The sequence below is a fragment of the Priapulus caudatus genome, unplaced genomic scaffold (assembly GCF_000485595.1).
Source record: "Priapulus caudatus unplaced genomic scaffold, Priapulus_caudatus-5.0.1 Scaffold23, whole genome shotgun sequence".
Lineage (NCBI taxonomy): Eukaryota > Metazoa > Priapulida > Priapulimorpha > Priapulimorphida > Priapulidae > Priapulus > Priapulus caudatus.
Genome location: NW_014577084.1, coordinates 317,499 through 335,670, shown reverse-complemented (window position 1 = coordinate 335,670; position 18,172 = coordinate 317,499). Strand labels below are relative to the sequence as shown.

Below are 18,172 nucleotides of genomic sequence, written 5' to 3'. Positions count from 1 at the left end.
CTAATTAGGCTCGGGCCAAAAACGTCCGTGTGAACGCGCCTTATATTAATATTGCCCATACTAGATGGCGCTAGTTGTTCTTCCCTGAGGATATAGAGAGCGAAGGACCAGAGTAATGATGCCACTGCATTGTCTGTTGTGTTTGTTATACTTGTGTTTATTTCACAATAAATCTATGTGAATACATCACACATATCAATCCTTTTTTTTATTTTATAATTGTATATTACGTACAATACAGTACTATCAGGTCCTCCTTAATAATTCGTTTCTATTTTTTTCTCAGTATTTTGTCTTCTTTTGTTCTCATTAAAGATCATAAATGAAGACCTAAAAGCCAACACAGACTGGATATGGGATTGGTCAAGCAGACCGGAACCTATGCCTCCCAAGTAAGATATTATTGTGTACATAAATTATGCTTATTTGAGGCTGGAGCCTCAGCCTGGAGGTTAGGGTCCTGTTGTGTTTATAGATATAGTTTATTGCCACTGCAAGGTTGTTGAGCAGAGATAAAGAATGGTGTGCTGCCCTGTGTCACAGTTTGCTTTGCACAATATACCTGGTAAATAGGGACCTCCAGCCAATGGCATTTGCCACGTGTACACGTTACACAAATATCTCATTATTTTCACTTACAAGTTACAGTAATATCCCACGCTATGAAAGTAATACATTCAACACGCAAAACCATGTAATGTGAATTATGTTTCATCATTAAGTACGTAATTGAAAATGTGTTCCCGGAAAGTCGTTCAATCAAAGTAGGTAATCCCATGATATTCCCTAAACAGCACGTTTATAAATGCAAGTAACCATTGACTACATTTTAACCATTAACATACATATTAACTATTTAACGATGTAAAACGCGAAACGGATTTTAGAATAAGAATAAATATTCTGTCTGGACTGAATGCCGGGCACAGAGAGTGAATGCACATTCACATGCGGCATTAACTCAAGAACTGACGTTTTTTGATACAATTCCCTGTCATTCCCGAGGAAAATTATGTAAGAGCAAGTTTTATATTGCAAGGAAAGTGGTGATAATTTACAAATTAAATATTGGCAAATTGACGTAACCTGAGTTAAGAGAGTAAAATGTGGTATTATTTTACTACTGTCGCCTCTTGCAGGGAGTTCAAGTTCCGCCGCCCGCCTCAAAAAGCGCCACTGAGTATTCGTAATACAAAGGCAATGAAGACTGGTTTCACCGAGCTTATTCCTCTTCTGATAATCTCCAATCTGATGTCTCTGGTTCTTGGAGCTGGTATTGGGTAGGTTTACATCTCGCTAAGTGTTGCTACACTAAAACCTTAGTACACTAAAGCCCGTAGGGTCTATGTCTCCCTGACCTCTGTTTGACCTGGCTCGTTTAGCTATTTCTGACTAACCCTAACCCTAACCCTAACCATATCAGATAGTTACCAGGGTTAGGGTTAGTCAGAAATATATAAACGAGCCAGGTCAAACAGAGGTCAGGGAGACATAGACTTTATCTGCTACACTAAATGATAGTCATTTAATTGCAGTTGCATCTTCTGTATTAAATACAAAAAAATTCTTGCCACGCTTTTTTATATTGTCTTTGTGGGTGTGATTAGAAGGGGACAGGGTACTGCATGTTTATCTGTAAAATCGTTCAAATGTGTGATGTTGCTCAGTGTAGGAAGTCTATGTTCCATGGGTATTTTCCAGTGTGCCTAGAATGCATGTTTAAAACAAGTTGCTTTTAGTTAAACATATTTATTTCCTTTCTGTTATAAAGGTGGTTCTTTGCAAAGAAAATGGCTTCTTCTGGTCTCACCGCCATCCCAATGCCGCTTGACTAGCTGACTTCTAATTTCCTGGGGAGACCTCTGTTGCCATGATGCCATTAGCTGCAGTGGAGTTGGCTGCAGTGTTTTGTTGAGTATGAAATAAATCGTAAGGGTATACGATAATTCCATGTGATGTCTGTTAGCCTCACTACTGCAGATTTCTCATAGCTTTGAATCTGACTAGTTGTTTTCAGAGGCAAGAATAGACTGACATGGTCGCCAAGTGTAGTGGACAAACGTGTTGGCAGAATGTTTGACTATATTTGATGGGGTCGCTTCCTGTTCACTTGCTGTACACTAGTGTATGTTATTTGAGCAGTTTATCACTTTAAATTATACTATTATAAACAAGGATTAGATAGATGGTTCTGGCTATAGTATCAATTTGCTAATATGATGAAAATGGAAAGTAAACATTGGTAAAGGTTTAATGCATATTTTCATTTAAATCTGGTCTAAGTTATATTGCATGCAGAATTCTGAGATTTAATAGGTCCTACATTTTTTTTTAATGATTTGCAAGCTGTTGATGATCGTTTGCTCAACAGTTGCACCACCATTTGTGCTGCTGGGGTGAAGTTGCGCAAACCTAGTTTTCACCTGCGTGCAACATACTGAAAAGAAGCTCTATAATTATTTAAGGATACACTTGAGCGTTTGCACGGGTATTGCTCTAATTTTGAGTAAACGTTTATTGACCAATGATGTATCTGTATGCTCAACCTAAAAAATTTCATGGAATTTCTAGCACCTAATTATGTGACAACACAAATTTTTTTAATTTTTATGGGAAAAATGGCGTAATATTGATAAAATGTGATAATATTGATTAATAAAATGATTTAAGTTTGAAAGCAGTTTTCACCACAAATTGCAGGTCAGAATTTTTCTTTCAGAATTAAAACTAAAAATCAATAAAATTTCATATAAAACATTGAGTGAATCTTTAAGAGAAGAATGGTTGCAATATTTCACTATGAATTCCACATATATTTTGCATGTATTTTTAAACAATGTCAGTCAGATAAAAAGTTATTAGCTCTAAATATAATTACAATGTTGTGATTAGCTCCAGGTCTGAAACATGTAATAGAAAAATTCAAACGTGCAACTACATCAGCAGGGAACATAAATCAAATCGTATAATGTCGTGGCTGCACCAGTGATCATGTATTTTCCATATCTAAAAACAAAAGTTAACGTCTCGTAATGGAACCATATAACTATATACTTTTTATGTAATAGGCATCATAGTTTCAGCTTCTAGTCGCATGTTCCCCTTTTAAGCGACACTTGGAAGAACTAGGAATAAAATATAATTACTTGTATTATACAGGGTGTAGGTATTTAACTGCCGATGTCAGATGGTATTTATGTATTGATGCAGGGTTGGTGGCATATATGCAGTGTTTAGTGATGGACCCTTCTGTACAGTCAACTGTGGCCAGTACTATGTAGATGGCAGAGGCATGGTCTTGAGACAATTTGGCTGATGTTTCGGGGAAAAAGGGGGTGAGTAGATGTTGGCAACAAGATTAGCATAGGTTACTGCAGGGTTCTGTGGTTATACACTATCCACGCACTGGGAACGCAAAGGTAGGAACCTGTGTTCCCACACACAGGGTGATGCAAAATTCTCACGCTGCAATGGTAATGCCACATTATCCGAGCGATGATGTTTGCCATTGGTCACTTCTTAGTAATCACATTATTCCAGGTATGAGTTCGTGTGAATTGAAAAAAGGTGTCAATTAACTGATGACATTAATCAAGATTTCAACTGCCTTGTGGGGGTTACTGTTTGTTTGTGATGGCCTGTGCTGTGTAAGGTCGACTCTACATAAAATGAGTAGATCAGTAGCTTCACCAGTTACCCTGCAGTGCACATATGAGGTTGTTTTTACTGATTGTGTGAAGTGTGATGCAGTTTCATCACTTTCATTATTTGTGAATTTTGTTTTAGTCGTGGCTTGTAAGAGAAAATATAATGAATGAGTTTGTGCAACCACCCACTCTATACGAACATGTGAGCTTCCTTGCTATCTTTGCCATTGCCAAGCAAGTAGCCTTTCTTTCTGTTCTTTCAGTTTTGGCTATTACATTGGTTAACGGGATCAAGCGGTAAAGCAGAATTGTGCAACCTTCTATTTCTAGCAGATAGCGAATTGAACCAACCATTCGAAGTATATGGTATTAGTCTTCAAACGCAAATAGTATATTCCATTTGGCTTAATGGAGGGTCAGTGGCAAGCACAGTGGAGTTGCAGGTCCATATTGTTAGTAAATTGGACATGCATAGTTTCAAGAGCGTATAAAGAAGGAGAGCGTACAACGGTGAAATGCTGAAACCATGTTGCAGTATTAGTCGAATTAAGAAACTTTGCCCGTTTTATTTTGACGATTCTTTGAGGTATTATTGATCAGCTGTCCTACCTTGCTAATGTAAAACAAACCGCTTGTCCCTACGATGCCCCTACGCTGAGATGAGCGGTGAAAATCTGGTATTTTTGCCGAAAACCGACTCGAGATCCCTGTTTGCTGCGATCCTCTCTCGCTTTGTGGCCAGTGTGTTGCTTCCAGTCGCCGCTGTGTAGGGCCATGGTAGCGCTGACTCATTACGTCAGTTCTACAGAGTTTACTACATCCAGCGTGAGGTGGGCACAGACCTTGGGCACAGGTGGGGGTCATCACTATCTATGGCAATCAATAACAGACGTCATTCATTCCATTTGTCAAGCATTGACGGAAACACGCGAGGTTTCCCGAAGTTATCTCAAAGCGAGAGACAGTCGCAGTCAGCAGGTATCTCGAGTCGGTTTTCGGCGAAAATACCAGATTTTCATCTCTCATTATCTCAGCGTTGGGGCATCGTAGGGACATGGGGTTTGTTTTATATTTACAAGGTAGGACAGCTGATCAATAGTACTGTCAAAGAATCGTCAAAATAAAACAGGGAGTTTATTAATTAGACTAATACTGCAACATGGTTTCAGCATTTCATCGTTGTTCGCTCTCCTTCTTTATACGCTCTTGATATTTTATATATATGAGTTAATAAATGAAGGCTGTATATTCTTGAATATGTTATATATATGCTATTGCTTGAAGTTTTGTGTAAATTTGTAAAAAAAAAATTTATAACATTGCAAATGAAAACACGTTTAAGATTTACGATCTGCTAATTATACAGTATTCAAACACTCAACCTCACGTTATGCCCAACCTAGTTTTCATTAAAAAAAGTTAGCCTTTGGATGCAATGTTCTAGTATATTGTATTAATTTCTTGAAAAATACCAGTTCATTGGCCTATCCATCTATTATATTAACTATGTAATCGTACTGAATGGAAACTCGTCAGAACTTGTGCACGTTTACCTTCGAGCAGTTATCTTGCTGTGTTTACATGTGAGCATTATTCTACGCTGAAACCACTGTCATAGATGGCCTATCGACCGTAGATGTCTCATAACCCGTAGAGACTGCAAATTTGATACCACATCAAACTAGTCCGGACCAGGCGCGCGCCAAATTTTTGCAGTGTGTACACGCTATCCAGCTCTAAATACGTGCTAGTCCGGACCAATCTGGCCCAGCAAATGAAGGAGGGCCAAGCCCGCTTAGAAGCGGGCTAACTTGGCCCCTACTAAGTTAGCCTACGTTCAACTGTGTGTGTAGGCAATGTGGTAACAGGCTATTCCCTAAACTGCGCATGCAGTCAACCCATGCCAACCTAGCACGCTTCAGAATTCTGTGTCTGTACACTACAATTTATTGTGCACCAGGCGTGCGTTTGGCCCATACTCCGGACTAGTTTGATGTAGGATCAAATTTTGCAGTCTGTACGGGGTATTATATACACTGTATATCCTATGTATTAACTATATACAATAACAAAGCGTTGCCTCGCTATATGTCCGAAACCAATAACGTTCAAAACTTGGCTGAATAGTCATTTGATGTTAGCGTGGCATGCAGTCAGTAAATTACGGTTCACTTATTTATTCACCAGGCACTGCCTAGCAAGCTGAAGTAGAAGTAAAATCAAGGGATTTGGGGTATAGTTGGAATAGGTATGTGATAAATATTTGCCCCTAAACTGACTACCGTCTCCTATGCTTTGTCATCAGCTGCAGATAATTATGAAAAGCATAGTGATACCAGTGTGTGGTCAAACGTCTATTATGAATGAATAATATATTTAGGATGTGGTTACCAGTGCTGCTATATCTATATCCTATGTGTGCACAATTCTATGGTATACACCAGATATTTATATTTGTAGCTTGAAAAGGGCATAATTTTGTTTGACAAATATGTAGGAATTGTATCACATTAGAATAGAATTTGGCTTGCATTGTATATTGTATACATGGATACGGTATCATAAAATACCTACCTGTCTATGTATCCATCTCTATATATACATTATATATATCAGGAGTAGATAATAGGGGTAAAAATAATAGGGGTGATAATGGTATAATGATAATAGGGGTAATAATTCCCTATTATCTACTCCTGATATATATATATATATATATATATATATATATATATATACACAAGAGGGAATAAAAACAAACTTTGTTTAATTAATTTACTCCAGATCTGATATAATACCTTATGTTCTATGGGCAGATCCGCTTGTTGTACATTTATGAATATGAAATATGAATATATAAAGTACTAGAAATATTACATGTACTCAAAAAGACATTGCTCTTGGTGAATGTTTTTTATTATATAATTGTTTTTATGTCTTAGCAAACGTGCACATAAATTCCCACGTGCGTGGGGCATACAGTTCACACACACGCACGCACACACGTGCTTGCAACAACTAGTGTGGACTTGCCTACTTCAAGTGGTCCATTTTCTCCTTCGTTAGCAAGACGGCACTTCATAAATAATTCTGCCTCAAATACTGGTAAACTAGAAAATGCAGGAATAGCAAAATTCGATTTATATGCTCATCCAGTATATATATAGTAGTCACTGTATGAACAAACAGTTCAACTGCATCAAAAGTGGACATGCAACAAACCGAGATTCTGGTGAAAGTAAAATCTAACTAGCGCAAACATCCCTATAAAATACAATGACAGTATAGCATAATAGGATTGATAGAATCAGGAGTGAATAAAACACTGTTTTATTCATTACTGATAAAATGCAACTATAATTGCTTGCACTAAAAATCTGTCACTTTTTCATTTCCATGTAATTGCATCATCGACACCACGCACCAAATAACAGGTTTACAAAAGCTGCATTTCTCGAGTTTTGAGTTTTATGTAACAATGTAAAATCGGCTTAAATGCATCACTGTACGAGTAGTTTCCCTTATCATTAATTTTTTTATGATTTTGTGCTCTTTAATGTTAAAGTGAATTAATGCAAGTGATGCAATTAAATCTAGACCACAGTTGCAGGCTACATCGTTATGAAACATAGTGCGTACGCACCAGGCTGTGAATACAGGCTAAGCAGGTTTGAAACCCATAAGGATTCGCAACCCTGCACTAGCATCCCCTACAACCTGGGTCGCAAGAACTGGGTCAAATGAGGCCTGCGCTATGCCTCTGATGTGAAGCTAATGTTTTACTCAAAACATTTACTGTTACAGGACATGGACCATTCACGGAGGGCTGCACGTATAAGCCACTGATGAGATTCACAAACGTTTTGTGGGAAATCAACGTAAAAGCATAAACCACAGGTACAACAAGCACATATACAAGTACATTGTATATATATATATATATATATATATATATATTACATACACAACCACATATATACTACATATACACACATAGATATTAAACCATTACATAAATATGGACGGATATTGCTTTCAGCCCGAGCTCACGCATGCACGCACATACACATGTGAAGCACGCATTTGCATTTAGCTCCCCTAATAGTAACACACACACACACACACGCACACACACACACACACCACAAACGCATAAGCAGTGATCGTGCCCACACGTACCGAACGAGACAATACACGGACGAGTTCTTTGGTATGTGCATCACGTACTGGCAGCAGATAGTCATCACAGTGGCAGTAGATTAACCACATGTAGCTGCTGCTTCCATTGCTGCTACTGCCGCCGCCACCACTGCTGCTACTACTAATACTAAACTAGACAGAGGGCACTCACGGAGAGTGCATACCTCCACGAGCATGTAACATGTATGTGCTCGCTGGTGGCGGCTGCTGACTGACTCGCCTGCTGCTGACTCGCCACTCACTGGTGGCTGCTGCTGACTCGCCACTCACTGGTGGCTGCTGCTGACTCGCCACTCGCTGACTCGACGCGCTATCGATCGCGCAGTGGCTACACACACACACGAACACACACACGAACACACACACGCAAGTGATTGCATGACCTCCGTTTGCGCGGAGGTAACTAGTTTCAAGAACGATTCACGAATACTGACGTCATGGGTGACTTGCGCATCTTACTACTGAATCCATCTATCTGTCTTGATAATTACGAAGCTACGTGGGCTCGGCTTTGCAATGTAAGCTATAAATTATAATAGATATATAGCTTCGGTCCAACCCACCAGCCTGCCATAGCTTCTGTTAGACCATAGACAAGGCTAGCCAACGCAAGGCAAGCTTCAATCAAGGTGATCCTCTCGTATGGTCAGGTTCGTTTCTAGTGGTTCTCAGTGAAACAGAAAATAACTCAACCGGGATAAAGACAGAAAGACGGATGAGAATCGACAAAGAAAACATCGTCTACAACAAGTGGGTCGTTGACTATTTACACTACACAGAAACACTCATTACGGTCTGATCAAACCCACATGCCAAAAATGTCTACGCATAATAGGACCGACCAGTTTAAATACGGTTGACACAACACAGGAGGATCACATTTGCCATTGTCACAATTGTCATTGCCTGACACAGGAAATTACATGGCAAGCTACACCCCAGAACTACAGCCCCGTCACGCGGAAGACAACCCATCAGATGTGGTATCCCGAATACGGAGATGAACTCGTCGGATTCAATCTCTATCCGTATATAGTAACAGTATACGCCAGTTGAAAGCTTTAGTTATAAACACTTAGAACTGGAAGAAGGCTGTCGTGCTCCACATCAAAGGTGATATAACCCATGACTGTAGTGCTTTGCAACTACCATGTGGCAGCGGGGAATGTCGCATGTAAAATCACAGCCAATCTGGAAAAGGAATGGGCTGCCTACTGTGCCTAGTACAACACGAAAGAATGAATGTTATGTGATGCTCTGGGACCCAGGCTAGAATGGCACCCAACAAAATCCCCACATGTAGCAGTAAAATGGTACAGCCCGGTGACGTTATCCATTGCCATGATATTAAAGAGTGAAAGCTTAGAGCGGCACGACTGAAATGTACCACATTCTCACGTGCAACACGTAGGTGTAATGGAATGACACAGTAGAGTGACTACTAACACAAAGACACCGAGTAGACCGATTCACACTGCAGTGGAAACTACATATAAATGGAATGTAACGTCACGTCTCACAAAAACTGCGGTGCGGATGAGTACATATAGTGCCACCCCAAAACAGGTTGGGATACACATCAATTTAATTATCGAATGCCTTAGCTTCACCAGACAGAAAGACATAGGCTAGCTTGTATGGACGGAGGCTGGAATGTGCCCTTACGCGGCAAAAGGTTACACGTAGTTGAGTGGAACTATCATAGCACAAGGAGTGAATAAAAAAACTATTTTGTTCTCATTTCATTTCTGATAGCACTATTGACACACCTGAAAATAAATGTAGTACGGACATGCTGACAGACAGACAGATTAGCCGAATTAAAATAACAAACTGGAAAACACATCTACAAGAGTTCACTCATAGGCCAGCTAGCTGGACGATGCTTAGGCTAGGCAAGCTCTACCGGTGTAGCCCCTTCGCGCCCACTACTCGCTTCCTGTAGCGGTATATCCCTATAGCTATACTGGTAGAGCTAAGGCTAGGCAGGCACAACAAGCAGATGCGATAGTGCAGAATTCATAAAACTACCGTGGATCTTTGGATTCCGGCCTATATGTGTTGCAGCTCGCGCGCACGCACGCACGCACGCACACACACACGCACGCACGCACGCACGCACGCACACACACACACACTCGACGAGTGAGGCGAGGGGGATCCCAAGACTGGTAAGAATTACAGCAGTGTTCACATACGATTAACAGAATAGCGTAGCCGTGGATCAGGCAATAATCCTCTGCATCAGTACGGCAGATGCTTCTACATTCCCCGAGATTAACCAATCATGCTGGTTCCATATGGCACTCCAAACTCAATTAGCCCACTTTTCAACAATAAAAGGTGGTCTGTGTTATGTAGCGACTTATTTTTAGTATCAATTTAAGCTTGCTGGGCGCCATTAACGCAGCACTAGCAAAAGTCGGCTTCGTGACCTTGGACCCGGGCTGTTTTAAATCGTCACGAGGCTGCTTCATCTATCTTGTAAGACAGCCTCCAAAGTGGCGTCTTTCTAAGCCGAGTGAGTACACAGTGTGTAATCCCATGCTCGCACCCTTAAACTATTGCTATCAGCTGTAAGTGTATCCTTGACTTAACTTTTGTTTGTTCCGGTTGACCTAGTAACTCATAGCGCATGCCTGCACCAGAAAATTCTGCACAGTCTTACTAACGTACCACTGTCAAAGATAGTTATTGCAGTACAGTATAGACATGGCATGTTTAGGGTACATGTAACACAGTCAGCATACGAAAGAATATGACGAGTGACACAATACGGCGTGCTGACATTCAATGAAAGTTGGTATGACACGATTATCGATGGTCACAAACAATCATTTTTCAAATTCATATTAACGTTTTGTGCATTAAAAAATAAAGGTACATAGCAGAGCAAATCAATGTTTATGGCCACTGCTGTAAAGCCTTGCACTCAATACATCTGACAAAAATGAAATACGAATTACTCACATGGAAATGTTGCTGGCCATATTATAAATTACTATACAAGTGCGCATATAATTAACATGTATGCATATTATATATGATGACAGCATGTAGTATAGTCAATGGCAAGATAATATACAACTTGATGCCTGTGCCGACTGGAAATGCACACACAAATAGATGCCATTCTGAAGAACTTGTTGCGATACCATATTTTTGCGAAACGCGCACCTAGACTGTGCATGAGGCTGTCTGTGACGCCAATCACCAGTGCTTTCAGGCCACTCACTTACAGTACTTTCAGACAAACGATGTACTAATGCTAAGACTGTTTTCATACTATTGGTCTGGCCATCACGATGGAGTGAATCTACTTCGATGACTGCTGAAAACCGTATTTCCCTCAGAGGAATAACCAACAGCACAGTACAGCAGCGGAACGATACCTGCTTCACCATTCGGTGAAAATAAGATGGAATTCACGTAAAAGATAATTGCCTGCCCCTCTGATGTCATGAGATTCAATATTGATGCTTATTAAATCAATATGTAGACTGAGACTAGTGTTGGAACACCCTCAGTGAAATGCCATACATTTTAAATTCGACTACATAACTTATATGCATAAACATATATCTATGTCATTCGATTTTATGCTATTCATTTTAAGTCGTGCAGTAGGCACGTGGTGAGCAAAGATTAGTGCGTACGATGGTGCGAGGCAGCATTGCAACCATCACCATGTCCGCTGGCTGGATGTAGGCAGCGACAGCTGGCAGTGCCACCACAACATGGCTATAAAGCAGAGCTCCCAACACCAAATTAACGCCTGTTATCGAAACAACTGCATGCAGGGTGTTATTCTTCGCTCGGATAAGCTCGCATGCGCAATACAATCATCGTCTCTTTGCGATGCAGCGAGGCGAGGTGAATTTCGTGTAGGCAGGATGCAGTGACCACTCAGCAGCTTTCATCCCTACAGATTCCTCATCCTTACAGTCAGCTTCAAACGTCAACAGGCTCTGCTGCGTGACGAGTAGAACTTACATGCGCTTAGCAATCCATGAGGAGATTGTCGAGATCAGATCGAATGTCTATAGTGACGCCTGCGGAAGCTTGAAACGATGGTTGCAGTGCTGTCTCGTTGAATGTCAGTCAGAGATGCTATCATTTCTTCTTTAGTGATTTGCACACCCAATCCATGCCATCCTGCAGTAAGAACAATGCGATGATAATAAGTTGCAAATTAGCTCTCATCACATAGACAAAACACTTGCTTTCGTTATTTACCGGTGCTTACCAAGTGCCAAATGTGAATCCTCATGATCACTATCTGTGCAGTAAGAAGGGGTAGTACATGTAGTAACGACAAATGTCTGCACAGTTAGGCAGGGAAAATTTAGCACTGCTGAGCCGATAATTTCGATTCTAAATCAGGACTGGATTAGTGTAACACTTGCTTGTGCAAACATCACAAAATCACAAAACCTAAACTTAAAATGGAGTCATCATGACAAGTGATGGGCACTGCAATAAAAATATTGCCTACACTCGAACCCAACAACGTGCAGTGAGAGTTTCATAATTAAATATTCAAACAATCTCTAAAAAAAATCCATTGCACTTAGGCAATTACAATTAGGCAGACCCATGGGACACAGGTACCAGCAAGAACTGACTGCATGATGACCGTAATTATATCAGTAGCAATTACCAACCTCACAGCAAGAGAAGGTAGGTGCTAGCAGTGCGCGAAATTGGCGCTATTTTGCCGGCGGCCGCCAGTTCAACACCCTAAACCGCCGGTTCTACCCCCTAAACCGCCGGTTCAACCCCCTAAACCGCCGGTTCAACCCCCCATATAATCAGTCCACTTGACCTATTCAAAATTTTGCCTATCTTGCCTTTAAATCAACAATATTTACCAATTTCCTGACTAGTTTTTACTTAGTGACTACTAATAAGTAAATCATGTTCCAGCAATTCCTGTCAAACAAGTAGAACTCCACTGATAGCAAAGAAATACTGAAATACTATGAGTATGCCTAATAAACACAAAGCTAATACATGGTTCATAGAGGACTGAAAAATTTTTCAAGGACTTTTCAAGGACATTTTATTGGAAATTCAAGGGCATTTTATCTGACATTTTAAATATCAGAATTCATACACAGAACAAAACATACCTGGATTAATTTAATAACCCCATTCCTAATCACTGTCACCTCTAAAACTTACCTGGATCACATTAATAAACCCTTCTAAACATTGTCACTTCTACAACATACCTTGATTTACTCACTGACTGATGACTGATTTTACTCACTTACTATAATTTGTGATCACCATTTAACTGTCTAGAGCTTTTTAAGCTCTTCGAGTTTTATTTTTATTAAAGTTTGCACATTATTGATGGTACAAAATTTCATTTTATTACAGGCAAGGACTCTTTCTAGAAATTCAAGGACATTTTCATGAAATTCAAAGACTTTTCAAGCACAAAATAAACATTTACTAAATTCAAGTACTTTTCAAGGACTCCCCTCAAGTTTAAGGAGTTTTCAAGGACTGTGCGAACCATGTAATACTTTTATTAATAATGGAATAAATTGAACAAAATTAAGGGCCTGTTCAAACTTGTAAGTGCCTGTTCAACTTATCTAAGGTCCTGTTTAAAATTTTTGGGCGGGCCTGTTCATATTTTGGCAAATTTCATGCCCTGTGCTAGTAAGTGATTACCTTGATGCCCTCGCCCGTCATGGCGGAGCAGGCCTGTATCTGCCAGACGCGATCGCGAATCGTGTGCAGGTTCAGACCCTCTGCGATCTCGCTGGCAGGTGCCGCGTTGAAGAGGTCCTGCTTGTTGGCGTAGATCAGCAGAGGAACTCCGCTGAGCTTCTCCTCCTCCAGCAGCTCTGCCAGCTCCTGCAAACACACAGCAGCGCCACCTAGCGGTTACACACGGCAGCTCTGCCAGCTCCTGCAAACACACAGCAGCGCCACCTAGCGGTTACACACGGCAGCTCTGCCAGCTCCTCCAAACACACCAGCCACATGCCGATCCCCGCAACAGCGCCACCTAGCAATTACACACGGCAGCCACATCCCAATCTCCGCAGCAGCGCCACCTAGCGATTACGCACAGCAGACGCATCCCAATCGCCGCAACAGCGCCACCTAGTGATTACGCACAGCAGACATGCCACATTTTCAATAATAATGCCCTCTGGCACGCATGCACGCATGCACACACACAGATCAGGACACCTCCATAAATGTGGGGCGGTTTCTGGCTTACCACTCCTGTTTCTTCAAACCTTTTCCTATCAGCACTGTCTATTACATATATCTGAAACAGAGTAAAATTGATATAAATTAGCACAACCAGAAATATAGTTCCAAAACCAGAAACTTCACTGTCTGATACTTTTTGTACAGTGTTTGACAAAACTGGATTACAACTATTTTACAAATTTTGCATGCTGCAAGTCTAAGAATTCTCAACATCTACTGAGTCAAACTATCGCATTACTGTCAAAATTGATATAACAGCGATAAAATTTCCCAAAATTCTCCTTACCAAAACATCCGTATTCTCAAAATAATTCCGCCAATATGGCCGAATTTTACGTTGACCTCCAATATCCCACACGTTGAGCTTGAAACCTTCCGATTGAACACTTTTGATGTTGAATCCCTGCAAAAAAAACATAAATGTGAATCACTGCAGAGTGGCACCTTGAAATGATCCCCCCCACAAATATGTGTGGAGTCGCTAAATTATTACAGTCAATTACTGAATACGCCATATTTTTCGGTGACGGACAATTTCGCGAGTGGTTAATTTCGCAGTTGGTGAATCATTAATTATTCGGTATTATTCGGTATGAATTAGTCGCGTGTTGGCAAAATTCGCGAAAATTAAACCACCGCGAAATATACAGTGTACCCTTATGCATACAGTGTGCTAGAGTTACTAGTACATGCTATGTGGTCTTAAAAAAATATTGAACATCAATGTGTGGATCTGTAACAGTGGCCAGATTCTGCATTGCATTATTGTTACCCCTGTTTCCGATTTGTTTGTAGATGCAGTGAGGTTCGTAATCAGCAATAATATTCACTGCTTTTATACAGCTTTTCAGTACATAAAATAGGCAAGCTTTCTAAACAAATTTGCCAACAATCGCATAAATAGCTGCACAACCCGAACCACACTGCAACACAAGCAGCAATATGTAAGCAGAGAAATGTACCTGCGTAGGTGTTATGTGTGCGATATCTTCAGAAGCCAGCTGCTTGAGTAACGTCGTCTTTCCCGCATTGTCAAGACCCAGCAGCAGAATTCGGAGTTCCCGATCAGGAATGCTCTTTAGCTTCCTAAGTATTGATAGCAGACCCTGAAAAATAACATGCAACGCCTTTAAACACAAGGAAAAATAACAGATGATGGTTGTAAATATAGACAACACTGTAAAAGTCAGCTGCAGATGTAAACGACACTGACGTAGATAGCTGCAGATTCAGATGGGTATGACGTGGTGTATTCCTGTGGAAAACTCCCACACCGCCGACGTGTACATGTTATGTTATGTTATGTTATGTTATGTTATGTTATGTTATGTTATGTTATGTTCTCATACTTGTCGGTGTCCACTGTAGGGACAGTGATTTTCCGCGATCGCGGAAAATGGACGGAAAACACGGAAACGGCTATTGGAAATGGAAAAGATGTTTTCAAACGGAAAAAACACGGAAAACGTAATTTTTAACATATTACAACATGGAAATTTCAATAAAATCACACAAAAACCGTCGCCAATAGCATTGGTAATGATATGGTTTACATTCAGACAAGTTTCAGAGCGAAATGACGTACAATGACGATAATTTTATTATGATCACATTACCCTACAGGATCCGGTTCCACAGACGTGGATTAACTTTAACTCTGAGTTAAACTCACTAACTCTGAGTTAGTAAACTCCGAGTTAAATTTGGGTTTCACAAACATGGATTAAATCCCGAGTTGAGTTAAATGTTTTAACTCAGCGTTAGTATCCCATAATTCCACGTAGTTAGAACAGACGAACATGATAGATGCATGATAGACTCATAGACGATAGACGCATGATAGACGCACGGACATGGTAGGTGTAATGAAAAAACGTTATAATGAAAACCGGCAGCGATACATAAATGAGGAAAAATATTTTGCTGCGGGGATTGAACCCGCGACGCTCGCGTCATTAGCACGATGCTTAACTATTGCGCAATCGCTAAATATTTTACATTTTCCTGTAATATCATAGTACAGATTCCGGGATCAGTGTTGGTACGCCATCAATGGCCGACCAATGTACAACAAACGTAAACAAACACCGTATGTTCCAGCACCAGCGGGGGATCGGACACGGGTGACGGGGCAGTACTAGATAAACTAATTAGCTCTAGTACTAGTATCCTAGAGCTAAATTAACCTCGTAGAATATAGTCTTCAAAGTCTAAAGGATTATACCGAAGACTATCTATAACTAAATCGAATGTAACTTGATTTTTAACCCCGAGTTGAGCGTTTAATCTAGGTTCATACCAGAGTTAAATTTTAACTCAGAGTTATGCATATTTAACTCAGTGTTAAAGTTAGTCCACGACTGTGGAACAGAATTTAACTCCGAGTTAACTTTTAACTCCGAGTTAAAAGTTAATCCACGACTGTGGAACCGGCGGGTCCAGGTTCTTTCAAAGGTTGTACCAAATACTTTTTTTTCATGCAAATATATATGTAAATGGAATTTTGCATTTTTGGTGTGTACAATCTCTATGGCAAAACGGAATTTCCATTTTTTCTTTACTTTGAAACGGAATTCAAGATTTTCACAAATGGAAAATCACTGTCCCTACCACTGCACTGGATATAGTGATAAGGTCGTAAGTGCCTTCAGGGATAAACCCAATAAACCAACAACAACAACCCCCCAATGGCAAGCCCAATAACAGGTGCATAATACCATGGGAGCAAGTAGCTGTTAATACACGAGTAATGGCGCCGCATTGCATTCCGGATTCAAGCCCTCCCCGTTGCTGAGCTCCGTGTCGAGGCTCGTCACGCCAAGCTAGCATAATTCGCACGGGAATGATGTCACACACATGACTACGTTCACTGGCCAAACAATTGAGTAGCGCGGTTAGGGAATTCCACATGATAAATCGGATAAAGTGTGCAGTATAAAATAATTATATATAATTATCATTAGAACAAACTTGTGATCATTTAGCTATGCGTAGATACCAAAATGGAGACCATTGGTTGTGTATTTCTGCCATGATTCTGTGAAACGAAGCGAATGTCGTGCGAACTTTGCGGTCACGTTTTCTCACCTGCTCTATAATTTGGTTGTTTGTGCACAGCGGCGTTCGTGAGGTGAACTTGTGAGTTGTGTGTTGTAACCGAGCGTTTGAATGACATTTACATGATAAAGTTATTACTAATAGTAATAGTAATAGTAATAATCCACGAAAGAGAGTAGAAAACCATCATTTTATTATTGAAACGTTCCAAGTGTCTGTGGCTGTGCTGCTGGTTAGCTGCCTACAATTTACAAATTACGGCCGTAAGTAGTCGGTAATCAGGGCCCAAGGATAGAGTCTAGAGAACATGGGTCCCAATAAAACCAATGTGCCTAACCCTAACCTATTATATTAATATAATATTATATTTATATTGATGTAAATGACATTGGTTTTATTGGGACCCATGTTCTCTATCCTTGAACCGTAATGAGCACTGACAGTGACAGTGTCACAGTCACGACTCACAGTGAGTGACAGCAGGTAATAATAAGATTATATTTATAATTATTTAATCAGAGAATAAGAAAGAGAATTCCAGCTAAGAGAGAACGAACTCTACTGCATTCTAACATTAATTGTGCATTGTGTTTGTCGTATAATCTTATACCTGAGTATTATTAGTTACAGAATAGAGCAATCTCAGTAAATACTCATATCTTACCATTTTCAACATAAACCGACAAACTCTGCACTGTTGATACAATGATACGTCATAGAAATTGGTGCACACGGAAGGGTCGTCTTTGTTTTAGAGTGGATACCAATCATTTGCTAATCTAGAGCGAGCGTTGGTGATCGCTTGAGACGCAGGCGTAGTGGCAAACTCCACGACAGATGGCGTTCTCGCTCATGGGCTCAATCTATCCTGAGTGTGCGCTGAGTGCGATAATTTTTTCCGTACCGTTAACGCGTCAGCGCTCGCTATGCGTATTGGGAATGCATACTGGGTTAGGGTTAGGGTTAGGGTTAGGGTTAGGGTTAGGGTTAGGGTTAGGGTTAAGTTAGGGTTAGGGTTAGGGCTAGGG

At 40.4% G+C, this 18,172-nt stretch overlaps 2 protein-coding genes across 3 annotated transcripts in view; one reads left to right on the top strand and one right to left on the bottom strand.

Annotated features, from left to right (window-relative positions):
• LOC106813499 (BCL2/adenovirus E1B 19 kDa protein-interacting protein 3-like) overlaps positions 1 to 3,331 on the top strand; it is a 13,878-nt gene extending 10,547 nt beyond the window's left edge. Inside the window, exons 4-6 of the mRNA XM_014817645.1 lie at positions 316 to 392; positions 1,140 to 1,280; positions 1,772 to 3,331. Of these exons, the coding sequence (XP_014673131.1) occupies positions 316 to 392; positions 1,140 to 1,280; positions 1,772 to 1,835 (282 nt within the window). The 3' untranslated portion in view covers positions 1,836 to 3,331. The remainder of the gene's footprint in view (positions 1 to 315; positions 393 to 1,139; positions 1,281 to 1,771) is intronic.
• A 6,061-nt stretch (positions 3,332 to 9,392) lies between these two features.
• On the bottom strand, positions 9,393 to 18,001 carry LOC106813516 (ADP-ribosylation factor-like protein 3). 2 transcript variants are annotated; one of them, XM_014817672.1, is made up of 6 exons: positions 17,809 to 18,001; positions 15,050 to 15,193; positions 14,374 to 14,490; positions 14,092 to 14,142; positions 13,533 to 13,718; positions 9,393 to 12,002 (listed from the first exon to the last, which is right to left on the bottom strand). In XM_014817672.1, the coding sequence occupies exons 1-6, from the start codon at positions 17,818 to 17,820 to the stop codon at positions 11,961 to 11,963; spliced, it is 552 nt and encodes a 183-aa protein (XP_014673158.1). In that variant the 5' UTR covers positions 17,821 to 18,001; the 3' UTR covers positions 9,393 to 11,960. The 2 variants fall into 2 exon arrangements, with proteins under 2 accessions (XP_014673158.1, XP_014673164.1); XM_014817678.1 differs by lacking the exon at positions 17,809 to 18,001 and adding an exon at positions 17,098 to 17,112.
• Between the last annotated feature and the right edge of the window lie 171 nt (positions 18,002 to 18,172).

Coding starts and splice junctions, on each gene's coding strand:
- LOC106813516 (XM_014817672.1), bottom strand. Junction 14,491..15,049: donor CACACATAACACCTACGCAG/GTACATTTCTCT, acceptor TTTTTTTTGCAG/GGATTCAACATCAAAAGTGT. Junction 14,143..14,373: donor TTGAGAATACGGATGTTTTG/GTAAGGAGAATT, acceptor ACTCTGTTTCAG/ATATATGTAATAGACAGTGC.